Source organism: Sceloporus occidentalis, unplaced genomic scaffold (genome assembly GCF_023333645.1).
Source record: "Sceloporus occidentalis isolate IW3139 unplaced genomic scaffold, rSceOcc1.0.p SCAF_246, whole genome shotgun sequence".
NCBI lineage: Eukaryota > Metazoa > Chordata > Lepidosauria > Squamata > Phrynosomatidae > Sceloporus > Sceloporus occidentalis.
The window spans coordinates 935,372-948,795 of record NW_028317226.1 but is presented as its reverse complement, the minus strand read 5'-3'; the positions used below and the strand labels follow the sequence as shown (position 1 = coordinate 948,795).

General features: G+C 43.5%; 1 protein-coding gene across 1 annotated transcript in view; it reads left to right on the top strand.

The window, feature by feature from the left end:
- LOC149276133 (paralemmin-1-like) overlaps positions 1 to 13,424 on the top strand; it is a 38,455-nt gene that overhangs the window by 6,795 nt on the left and 18,236 nt on the right. The window contains exon 3 of the mRNA XM_089503870.1: positions 236 to 363. Coding sequence (XP_089359996.1) covers positions 236 to 363 — 128 coding nt within the window. The remainder of the gene's footprint in view (positions 1 to 235; positions 364 to 13,424) is intronic.

The following is a 13,424-nucleotide window of genomic DNA, read 5'->3' as shown; positions in this document are numbered from 1 at the left end:
ACACCATGTATATCCTATAACATAAAATATTACAGACATAACTAACAGCAGAACAGGAGGAGTTACAAAGGATCAACTTTTGTACCAAGAAGTCTTCAGGGCCTTCACTACCTCGGGGGCCTGTGTTACACCCCTGCCACTAGCCCACATGTATGTTATATTGTGAATAATCATATTTTAACTATATATAATGGAGTATTAGGATAATTACAAAAGTATTCATATTTATTTTCAGTCTAAATCACTCAGAGAGAAATGGCTGCTTCAAGGAGTCCCAACTGGATCAGCAGAGGAGGAAGAATTAAGAAAGCAATGTGAGGAGGATGAGAAAAAACTAAAAGTTCTAGAAGAGAGTGTCCAAAGGTAAGAATGGATATTTCCACTACTATGTTCCTTATAACCAGTGTTGGTCAATGTTTCTGCAAATTGCTAACTGATAGATGGCTGTCTATATACAGTATGTGTGCTTCATAATATGATAAAAAGAATGCACTTCTGTAATGCTATTTACAAATCTGTTGTTCTGGGGATTCTGAAAACAGACATCAAACATGCTATATGTCTTTGCTGCTATTGTGTATGATGTTTGGTGATTTTCTTTATCTTAGCAAAAAACAAAATATAATATCCCCCATCGGCTCCACAGTACAGTAATGGTACTTTTTGGAAATTTAGGTCAGTCTCCTGGTTTTTTTTTAGAATTATTATTGATAATTACCAACTTTGTAATGAGACCCCATTTTCCAGCATACACAGTTCCCAAATTACCGGAGTACCAGGGCAAAAGTAATTTAAGTTTCATCGATTTCAACCAAAAATGGTCTTCTCTAACCTTTAACCCAGTAAACCTTCACATGCATTTTCCTTCCTAACTTTTCAAGAGCATATATTATTAGCAACAGACATGTCTGAGTCTTTCATAATATTTTTATTATGAATAAAAGGACCACTCGGTCACATATAATTCCTAAAAAAGGATATTGCTGAACCTGGCTTTATCAGAATACCAGTATAATACTAGGGATGACTCCCTCAAAGTGTTAACACAAACTCCTATATACTGGCATAATAATTTGGTATAGAAATAAAATACAAATTTTACTACATAATGTATGCGCTGAATTTGAATTTCCACTTGCAAGATGTAAAACAAAACCCACACACGCGGATAAAACCAATGCTGTAATTAATTACTGCCATCTGATGCTTGTGTTCAGCGTATGACTGTCTGATCTGTAAATGTAGCAGCCTTCCTACTTTTCACTGCCCACGCCAGCAAGCAAACCAAGCGTGGTCTGCTATAATCTGAGTCTCGCAGCCAGCTTTCTCTCACCACCTTCACTCTTAAAGCCCATTAAACTGTAATCTAATTATATGAGTGTCGCTAATGGAAAGAAGTCATAAGACCTAAAAAAAACACACCCGAAAGTTCTGATGTAATCATTGCAATAAAGGTAATTAAAGCAACATTTAGTAAACTCGCTCATGCTGACATTTGAAGGTAGCCAGATTTTTTTTCTTCTTTACAGATAATTATAGCCATTTTTATTAGTACTGAAACTACTTATTGGTGAATGATCTTTTTACTAACTAAACAATATTAATAACCACAGAAATAAAAAGAAATGCAAAATTATCGTCCCTGCCCCAGCATCCTAAACATTCACACAGTATTGCTATTTTTCTTCAGACTTACCTCCCATTTATTATTATTATTACTATTATTTATTGTTTTATATAGCGCCATCAAATTCCGTAGCTCTGTACATTTATGTGCGTAATTAAGGTGAACCAGGCCCCCCCCCAGATAACACTATAGAAATGCGCCTTAAATTATGAAATTATTGTCATCTTTAAGAATCTTGTTACACTCGTGTAGACCAGTTTAATAATTTCAAGATCCGGGAAGTATTAATTGATTAAAATAAAAGTCTTTCACTCCAAAGTCTTCACTTAGTGATATCTAAACCTTCCAATTGGTGATTTACTGGCGTGACAATTGTGTACATGCCAGCATGTTGGTTACTGGATGTACAGCATACAAACATTTATTTTTTTCATTTCCTTTTAGTTTTTTAGACTACTAGTATTCAAGAGGTTAAAGCTCTTAATTGCAAGAATATTTTAAGAAATTATCTAAATTTATTTTTATAAATAATAAATACTGAATTCTGTTTCTTCTTCTCCTTCTTTTTATTCCTATATTTTACACGATATTTTAGGATTTTTTTTAATAGTTTTTCCAAAATGTTTGTAATTGTGAGACAGCAGCTTGCACTGTAGAAGCTCCAATTGCTTGACCTTAGTATCGTCAACTTCGGCCCCATTCCCCAAATAAGACACATAGACAATGTATGTAATTAAAATTGCTTTATTGTTCGATTTTGGATAAATTTGGCCACGGTCAAAAATCCCGGTATTATCCCCAACCGTGACACTCATTATCATATTTCTTAAACGTTATAAACCACAAATTCTTGGCTACAAGCCAACCATATAACACCGTATATCTATAGGGCTGGTAAGGGCGTAACAAACCACGTCACCTGTAGAGGCTGCCGGCGTCCAAAGCCCAGCAACCACACGTCACCCAACGTATCACCTGAGCAAGGCGCCCAGGGAGTGTTCTGCACTTCCGCCCTGAGGCATGTGCACCACGAGTACAACCATACCTTAGATAGTTGTCTCAAGCACCGAACCAGCCAACCACATATTAACAATGACCAAAATGTAAACACCAACCGCCACAGCCTGTAACGTGCGACCCCTTGCACCGTTACTGGCCCCCCAAAACCTCCAAGGCCCGCTCTATCCCTGACTGAATAGCCAGATTCCATAAATCTAAACCCACCTCCGATAAGTGGACGCCATCACAACGAAAGAGACCCGACAAATCGCCCTCCAAATCAACATGCCTCACCACGAGACCCCCTTGAAAAACAACAAAACGTGAGATAGTCTTATTAACTTGCCGCCTGGCCCTCTCGATTCCCTCCCGGGAATTGGCACCCCTCCAAACCTTCCTCGTGACAATGTGAGACCACACAAAAATCGTACGCGGGTAGGCGGCCCAAAATTGCCGAAGATCGGCCTTAATATTACACACCAATTCACGCAGCGGCACATAACACAGATCATTTCCCCCAACATGCAAAACTACGATATGGGGCACACCATGCACTTGAACGTGCCGAGACAATTCCCGGGAAACCCTATCCCAGCGCATACCTCTGAATCCGAGCCATCTGATAGCAACCGTATCTCTATCGAAACCCAGCTGCCGCCCAGAAGGCCGAACCGACGCCCGTCTGGCCGCCCAATACACATACGAGTGCCCCAAAATCCACACTTCCCGGCGGACGGAGTCTGTAAAAGAGAAAAACAAACAACATAGCACAGCACAAACAAACCGCCGCAAAACCGACAGAAACAATTATAAAAGCAAATGAGGGCGAATGTAGGACCTAAACCTAGTGGATTCCCACCGGCCTATTCTCTTAATTAAGTCCCTACTCAACCCCCACCTCGAAGCCTCGGTGGCCGCACCTATGCGAAAGGAGTGCGTGCCAAATTCAGCCTCAGCCAGACCCAACGTACGCAAAACATGCTTAAAAACCGAATGAAATTGGAAACGGGACAGCGCGGAACCGTCCGCATGTACCAAAAAAGAAGACGGGCCATCCGGCCTCACAGCCCCATAGGCACGCAAACCGGCAACCGGACAAACCGGGCTGCCTGGACACTCCACGAGCTCCACATACAGCCCCTTACCACCCTGATCAGTCTTGGAACGCCTAATCAGAATACTAACCGTATTGCCACGGCAAACCACATCCGCAGCCTGAATCCCACCCTGAACGGACTTTGAGGGGCTCACTAATTCCCCAATCCGAAATGCACCGAAAAAGGCCAATGAAAATGCACAACGAAAGAGCAAAACTTCAAACGACGATGAACAAACACCTTGCAGCTTGCCCACGAGACCCACCAACATCCCATACGACACGGGACGCCTGGAATCCTCCACCTTGGGGCCCTTTTTAAACCCTTTAACCGCCAGTCGCACCGAAAAAACTTTAGTCACATCAGGAACACCTTTCTCCTTAAAGACAAAAGCCAGGGCCGCCATACGGCGATCCAAACCTGACACGGATACTTTTTTGCTAAACAAGTACCCAATAAACCACGATAATACCTCAGCCCTGTCCACCTCCCCGTCAGCTTCCTTTGCGATCCGCTCAAAGCACTCCCACTCCTGCCATGTTCTGTCATAAAAGGCCCGCGTGGAAGGAACCAGCGACCGCGATCGAAGCTGTTCAGCCATCACTCTGCCAGCGTCCACATCCAATCTGGAAACCGACAGCCTTCGCGGGCAGCCTGAGGCGCCAGCCGGAAAAACCTGTCCCACTGTGAACGAGACAAGGAATCAGCTACACCGTTATCAACCCCCGGCACGTGAATAGCCCGAAAACATATATTCAGCTGAAGGCAACGTAACACTAACCAACGCAATAGCTTCAAAACCGGCAAAGAAGAAGAGGAGATATTATTCACAGCATGAACAACGGATAAATTATCGCACCAAAACCTAACATGTTTGTTGGCCAAGTGGTCCCCCCACAGCTCCAAGGACACCAAGATCGGAAAGAGTTCTAAAAACGTCAGGTTCCTAGTCAAACCTCTAGATTCCCAACCCGTAGGCCAATGCCGAGCACACCAAGAACCCTTAAAATAAGCGCCAAAACCCAAGGAACCCGAGGCATCGGTCCACAGTTCCAATTCCGAACTGGAAACCGGAGGCGCAAGCCACAATGAACAACCGTTATATTCGCAAAGAAAAGTATCCCAAACTTTCAGATCCTCCTTCAAAGCCACGGTAAGCCTAATAAAATGATGGGGGGCCTTAACCCAGGCTGTAGCCAAGGACAGCCGTCGTAAGAAAACCCTCCCCATGGGCATGATCCGGCACGCGAAATTAAGTTTGCCAATCAATGACTGTAATTGCTTCAAGGTAACCTTAGAAACCTGCAGAAAACTTGCAACCATGAAACGCATATCATGCACCTTATCCAACGGCAACCGACAAACCATCTCCTCTGAATCCAACTCGATACCCAGAAAACTCAAACATGTACAAGGGGACACCGTCTTGTCCGGTGCCAAAGGTATTCTGAAATCCCGAGAAACCTGAATCACCGTAGCCAATAAAACACTACAATGAGACGCAGAAGGAGGGCCAATACATAGAAAATCGTCGAGATAATGAATGACGGACGGTAAACCCGACACCTCCCGCACAACCCATTCGACAAATGAACTAAAAACCTCGAAATATTTACAAGAGATCGAGCAACCCATCGGGAGGCATTTATCCACAAAATATTGCCCGTCCCATTTGCACCCCAGCAAATGGAAACACTCCGGATGTACCGGCAACAACCGGAAAGCCGCCTCCACATCAGTCTTGGCCATCAATGCCCCTCGTCCAAAAGAACGCACCCACTCTACAGCCCGGTCAAAGGAAGTATACGACACCGTACTCAAATCTGGGTCAATTCCATCATTGACCGATTGCCCTTTCGGGTAAGACAGATGGTGGATGAGCCGGAATTTACCCGGCTCCTTCTTGGGAACAACCCCCAAAGGGGATAAACGTAAATTAGGCAAAGGACAAGACAGGAAAGGGCCTTCCATCCTCCCCAAAGCCACTTCCTTACTCAATTTATCGGACACAACATTAGGAAAGGACAAGGCGGAGCGTAAATTCCGAACAACAGTAGTAACTGCGCATTCCTTAGAAGGAATCCGAAAACCGTCCCTGAACCCACAAAGTAACAAAGCAGCCGCCTCTTGATCAGGATAGTTAGTCAGCCACGGTACCATCCTCTCTACCAGTACCGGAGTCACCCCCTTTTGCTCCAGCCGCCCCTTTAACCTTCTTTTGCTTCTTAAAGCACTTGGAGAAGGGGTGGGACCCATTGCATCCCGAGCACTCGTGCTTGAATCTGCACAAGGACCCCCATTTACACAACCCCTCATTATATTTCCAGCAATAGCCCTTTTGCATGCCGGCCGATGAGCCAGAACTGGAATTGTCACCGGCCGCTGCTGGAAAGGGCTGGGATTGACTGCGGCCAGGTGTCATAACCCTAAGCCACAAAGAAATATCCTTATGATCCCATCGCAAACCCTTCTGAAAAGCCATACTTTGTCGAAATTGCTCATCATAGCGGAGCCACGACTGACCCCCATAAACCCGGTAAGCTTCCCCAATACTATCCATGTAACCAAATAGACCGCTACAGTGCTCAGGATTCTTCTGCCCGATTACACTGGCTAAAATGGCAAAAGCCTGAAGCCAATTTGAAAAGGTTCTTGGAATTAAACGATAACGCCTTTTTTCCTCCTCCTCCTTCTTAACCTCTTCACCTTTCTTCACCCTGTCCAAATTAAATTTACCCAAAGGAAGCAAAGAAAAAATCTCGACGTACTCCCCTTTCCAAATCTTTTCCCGGACCTCGTCTTTCAGATGGGCACCCAAGGGCGCCTCAAAGCACACATAAACCTCACCCCTGGCTGCATCCGCCAAACGAACGGCAGCCTGATCACCCTGTTTGTCCCCCACAACAGGACCCGAACCGCTCGATCCAGAAGGAGCAGGCACTGCAGGCGCCACAGGTCCGGTAGGACCTTGCAATGGACTAGCTACCGGAGATCCTACCCCCGCCACTGTCGCCACAGGGGGCACTGACACCGCCTGACTGCCCGCAACGCCATAAGACCCCCAAGCCTGCGCCGGGGTTCCAGCACCCTGCAAACCACAACGTACTAATAAATCTCTAAAACCATCAACAAATTGAGACAAAGCAGGTAAAACGGCACTGTGTGGATTCAAATTAGCACCCTGAGCTAACAACTGCTGCCCAGAAGGGATAGCACCCTGCCGCATAGGTAAAACATGTCCAGCTGCGGTATCCACAGCCGCCGAAGACACATGAGGCGCAGAAAAAACACTTAAAGCTCCAGGCAAACCTGCACTAGCAACCACTGAACCCCTAAGATCCTGTGACCCCACTTGACCCCGTGACCCAGCATAACCTAAAAAACTACTGGGGATATTAGCAGCATGGGAAGAAAAATTAGGAAAAGAATGATCAGCAGTATGCTCACCCCTCGCCAGGCCAGCTGCAGGGGAAGATGTAGAGGGCATAGCCTCCCGAGTTGGCAAAGTACCAGGCACCGGCGTGAACAGCTCAGGCGTACCGGGGTCCTCGACTGTGCTGGCAGGAACGAGGTCATCCAGACGTCCATCAACAGCCCTGCTCCCGCGAGAACCGCCCACTCTGCCGCGACGACGCGAATCCTGCCCACCGCTGGAACCACCTTCAGGCACCTGCTGCCTCCGGGCGAGAGCCCCGGAGCGTGAGGAATGAGAAGCATCGTCAGGACGTACCCCATCAGCTGAGCCAGACGACGCAGCCGGATCCTGCCGCACCGGAACATCCGAAACGCCCGCCATCTCGTCTTCGGAAGCGCTGCTAGGAGAACCGCAGGTAGGTGGAATGTCAGGGCTTGACCGTCTCGGTAATCGCGGCTCCCTGGAACGTCCGGTCCTCGCTGATGCCCTGCTCCGTTTAGCGGACGAACGGCCAGCACGCCTGGCCTCAACCGAAGCGGGTCGTGAGCGCCCAGACGCCTCGGGACTAAGGCGCGACGGGGGGCGAGTCACCCGGGTCCTCTTGGAGCGTAGGGCCCTAGCCGGTTCGGGTGACACCGGCACATCAGGTTGTTGAGACTCGGACAACAGCTCAGCCACTCGATCACGCAGCAAACCCGTCCCTTCGGATGTAAGCCTGGAACGAAGCTCCCGCAACAATTCTTCCACGATCACAGCAGAAATATTTACGTGGACCAACAAGAATTTCGCCTACTTAAAAAACCTACAAGCTCATCTGTGAGCAGGTTCCCAAATTTATTAAGTTGATGACACCCAGTGCCCTCCCCTTCTTCCTGTTCCTGAACATTCAGAGTGTGGGGGCAAAAGTTCACACAGGGGCCAAGCAGTCACAGAGGATGTATGTATCTAACCAATATTTTAACCCCTTGTTAGGTCATGGGGTGCTCCTCGTTCCTTCCCCGGTCATGGTGCCCCTACACCTATTTCTTGCTCCGGGGCTGGTCTTTCTCTGTGCTCCTGGCAGACTGCTTGCAGTGATCTGGTCACCAGAAGTCACTCACTGCTCCTGGACTTATATAGAGCTAGATCACTATTTAATATAACCCAACCACTGAAGTAGGAGTTGGTAACTTGTTTCACTTGCTCTTACATTTCTGAAAGTTCGTGCAGCATATTTTAAAATACCGTTGGCTTCTTTCAAAGGAGCCAAAGTATGTTTTTAAACTGTAATTGCTTTAAATCACAGCTAAGACTCTCCATGCATCATCCATATTAAATATTATCCAAGGTAAAAAATCATAGTAAAATTAAATCACTTATGATCGCATTTGTTGCGTAACTTTAGAAAAAAGTTTTTTTGAGAAATTACATAAATGTTACATTTTTGGTAAATGAACAGTGACACTAAGTGTTATTTAAGCTTTTATGACAAACTCATAATTATAAGAACTTATAATAAGCGCTGAGTGACAACCAAAAGTCGGGAAACTGACACTTATATAAACAAAGTATACCAAGTGGATGGTATGTGCAGTAGTTGGTCAGTAAGGATATTGATTAAACTGTTCTTTATCCATGCAACTTATTTTGTATTTATCACATTATAATTTGACAAGCCCTTCACAAATGCCATCATCATTTTTCAATACTCTCCTTCCAAACATACGTGGCCTAGCTAGGCACGGAATATTATTGTCAGATAAGTCTAATTACTAGAATCAAACATATATAAAGTTGTAAGTAGAAGATGGCTATATATGTGAGGATCGAGACTATACCAAAAATACCAGGACATGCTTGGTTAGGCTTGAATGTTACTAATTACTGGTGTTCATTACTACTTGGTATTTTGTTAACTATTTTGAATAGACTAAATGAAATCTATAATATATATTTATTTTGTTTATTACTTAAAAAAAATTCTGCATTTGTGATATGGATGACATAACTTCACAACATATTCAATAAACCCCAAAAAACTTTTTCTAAGTCTGCTTGATAGATTATTATTATCTATAGTTTTATATAGCACCATCAAATTCCGTATCTCTGTACAATGGGTGGACAGGACATAACAAGTAGTATGCAACATAACAATTTGACTTACAGAGACAACAGGTGAGGAGGGCCCTGCTCAAACGAGCTTACAATGCCTAGAAATAAACAGAAACCCCATGTGGGAAATACAAAAGTACAAAAAAAATACAAAAACTCAGTAATATTGGAAAATCTCCAAAAGAACCGTTTAGGATGTTAGTGATTACGGACATATGCCGATTATACTTGTCAGTCAAATTAGATTAGAAGAAGAGGAATGGCACTGTTTATTTAATAGTATACCATTTGCCAGTGGTTAGGGGAGCCACATTCTAACCTTGGAGCCCAGTCTGACCGAACTCATAACTTGCCCTGTTTCTGATATTTGACGTGTTCTCTAATTTCCTTATACAGGTCGACTTCTAGGTTTCTAAAATTACTGACAAGCGTTAAAAACCTGGAAATAAGAACTACAATTACAAATTAGAACTTCAAATTCAATTTTAGTCAGAATGTTTTACTGTTGCTGTAAAATGTACCTAATATCATTTAGCTTAGAATGGAGTGTGCAGCTTTGGGTGCAGGTTAACGACAGCATCAACAAGTGTTAAGTACTGCTTTATTTTCCTTAGCCTTTTCCATCACCACTTTTTATTTTTGCCTTCTACTAGTTTATGTATTTCCCTCTTTTCTTTTCCCCACCTAATGACTCACCTTTCTAGGAGCTCAGGATGTTTGTTGGGTATGATTGCATTACAGTGCTCCATAGGACTAATGGTCAGAATAATGTGTATACAACAAAATAATTTAAAAATGAAACTATTTAAATACGATATGTTGTTCTTATTTTAAATACTGGATTCAGTTACATAAACCGCTTTCAATATGTCATAATAAAGTAAGGCCCTAGCCCTAGCTACACCTTAGCTACCCGGATCCTTCCCTTGCGGGATGCGGCCAGGACTGCCCTCAGTAGCCAGTGCCACTGACATCGGTGGGCTGTCCCGGTGATGTCAGGCGCGTTCCCGATGACGTCAGGGGCATGTCCACTGACATCACGTGAAACACTCCCACTTAACTGGGCGGGGAGCGGGGCATGTCAAGACCACGCTCCTGCAACCCGGAGGATTCAGGTAGTGACTGGGAGAACAGGTGCTTCACCCGGAATTCTACGGGCCAAACCCAGAGAGTCCCTAGGTATGCATATAACCATAACAAAAGTGTCCCTCTTTAGCCATTTGAAACGTTGGAAGGTATCTGGCCCGCCATCCAAATATTTATTTTTTGGTGCTTTCTCCTCACTTTTGTTCATTTAAAATAAATAACTACTCATCACATGCAGTCTAGAATCTGGATAAAAAACTAGAAAATGCATGAATAATGGTATATATGTCTTAAGACCTATTGTTAAAAAGCAGATTTAACAATTTTAATTTAAAAACACTAGCCAGCCCTGAAGCAGTTGGTTATACAGATTCTTTTGACTCATGCAGGCTATACATTTAGATTGACCTGGAATTCCAAACTGTAGATGAGATTAACAGTCTATAATATATGCACATTAAGCAGGGTTTATGCTGCAGAGTTTTGGAAGAATCACAAGCTTGTACCATTAGGCAGATTGGATCCAGAACTGTTGTGGTGAAAGAACCTTGAATGACAGAAACCAGTTACTGCTCCAGAGCTGCTTTAGTTGACATCCATATGGGTCAACTTAGAGGCGAATTTGAAATAGTTTAGACTTGCTTTGTCTAAACATAACTCCAACATAAATATTCAGACAAACTTACTTCCATTGACGTGTATTGTGTTCAGTGTTGAATCCGGTCTAATACCTCTTATTACATGTTGGTAAGCCCCGAAGGTAATTGTCTCTATTATTATGCATTCTTCACAATTTCACACTTTTAATTTTATTTATGGAACAACTCTAATTATGTCTTACTGGTAAGCTTAATGACACAACATTTATTAAGTATTACCTCACACATTTTCTTGGTGATTTGATCTTTATCTTGAGATGTCACATCAATTGATCTTCCTCTTCTCAAAGTCACTCTTATTTGAAATATTGTTAGAATGGAATACCTAGATGGTTACAGCCTGTAATTCGAGATTCATTTTTATGGAATAATAACTTCCAAAAATCTAAATCATTTCAGAGAACAAACTTGTTTCCTTTTTCATATCCTAACAGTGGTAGAGGCTACATTACATTTATTTATATAGCGCCAACAGATTCTGTAGTGCTGTAACAATCAGAGGAATACATTAAAATTGCACACGATAACAAACTGGTACAAAAGGAGAAGAGGGCCCTGCTCCAGGGAGTTTACAATCTAGTCGATCTAATCTAAAGGCTAAATACAGTGACGTAATCCAAACATGGGTTAGGCATAAAGCTATCTTCAATCAAAGTACAGATTAAAGTCTGAATCTCTACATCAGGAAAAACAGGCAGACTAGGAAAAGGAATAAGAAACAAAAAACAATACAATCAAGAACAGTAGGCTGTGTTTGTTTTGATACGTAGACGTTTATCGGTTTTCTAAATATTTTCTTTTCAAATTAAACTAGACAAAATGTTTTTAATCAGATTGTCCTCAGGATTTTGGAGGAGTTCAGCTCACATATTATCAGTCAAAATGGGGGAGGGACAGCTTTTCCATTGCAACATCATCATAATTTAATAAAAATGCTTTGGTTTAATGTAAGGTCTTTGCCCTTGCTCTGTTAACATCTACACTTCTGAGTAAAAAGGAGGTAAACCATGGAGGTTATGCTGTACATAACAGCTCATTCAACCGTCAGGTACAGATAAAAACACTTTCACTTTATTTTACAAGGAATAGTTGGGGTATAAGTTTAAAGGACTCTTGACTTGCCCCCCATACCACATATGGGCATCCCCATACCTGGGAACTCTCCAGGTTTGACCCGGAGATTTCCGAGTAAAGCATCGGTTCTCCGTCCCGCAAGGGAAGGCTCCGGGTAGCCGGAGTGAAGAAGTTCCCAGGTATGGGCATGTAGGGAACTCTAGAGGAGTTCCTAAAAAAATACAGGTGGAGACCGGAAAGCAGGAAGCAGGCTGAGGAACAGGAGCCGGGTCTGGTATACGAGGGGTTAATCTTGAACGAGCCGGGTCTGGTACACAAAGGGTCAATCTCATACAAGCCGGGTCTAGTACACAAAGGGTCAATCTCATACAAGCCGGGTCTGGTACACAAAGGGTCAAACTCAGGAACAAAGGGCGAGAAACTAACGAACTGCACAGCACAATAACTGAGCACTGAATGAGTCTCAGTGCTCAGTTTTTGAATTGCCCGCTCGTGAACGCCACGCCTACGTGCGTGACGTCCCTCAGGCGCGTTCCCCGCCGTCCGCGGCAGGGAACGCATAAAGTTTTGTTGTGAAGCGCGCGCGCGTCTAGTAGCTGGCGTGCCGCGAATGGACGAGGAGGAGGCGCCGCGAACAGCGCGGGACCTGCCGGACTGGACGGGCGGGCATCCCGGTAGGTGCCGAGCCCCGGGACCCTTACAGGGCATCACTAACTTATCTCCATTTTTTATACTTGGTTGCACAATACCACAACATAAATTGTCCTTTTGCAAATGATTATTAAATAACTATTTTAAATAATGCATGCAATAATTATGTGGGAGCCAAGTCGAGCCTTAAGTAAGTTGGGATATTGAAGGTCATTTTGTTTTTACATGGCATTGGTACAGCCTAATGATTTATTTATCCATTGAACACATCCTCCATTATAAGAGATGCATTCATTCAAATGTTCCACCATTAACTGTGGCTTTCATATTTAGACTGTTAAGTATGATTCGGGGGTGAAAATATTTAATTATTTCAAGCTTATAGTGGAGTTAATACTACATTAGCCCCGAAAGGTCATGTTACTATGATAATTCCTCTCCTATAATTGACCTGTATAGTGTTTATATTAATGGCCTCTTATTACAGTATAATATTTTTTCTATAGCGGAATTCACAGTTACCATGGAAACATTGGCCTCCTAGCATATACTAATTGAACAGCTAAGTGAGTTAAATTGGGAGTTGGCTCAATTTGCAGTTTCAAAAGTACCACACAATCCTGGGAAGCACTTAATAAATATGATTACAGTCTATGGAATATGGTTGTGACCGAAAAGACACTGCTTTGGATCTGAATGGTTAGGCCATAGATTTGTCTTGT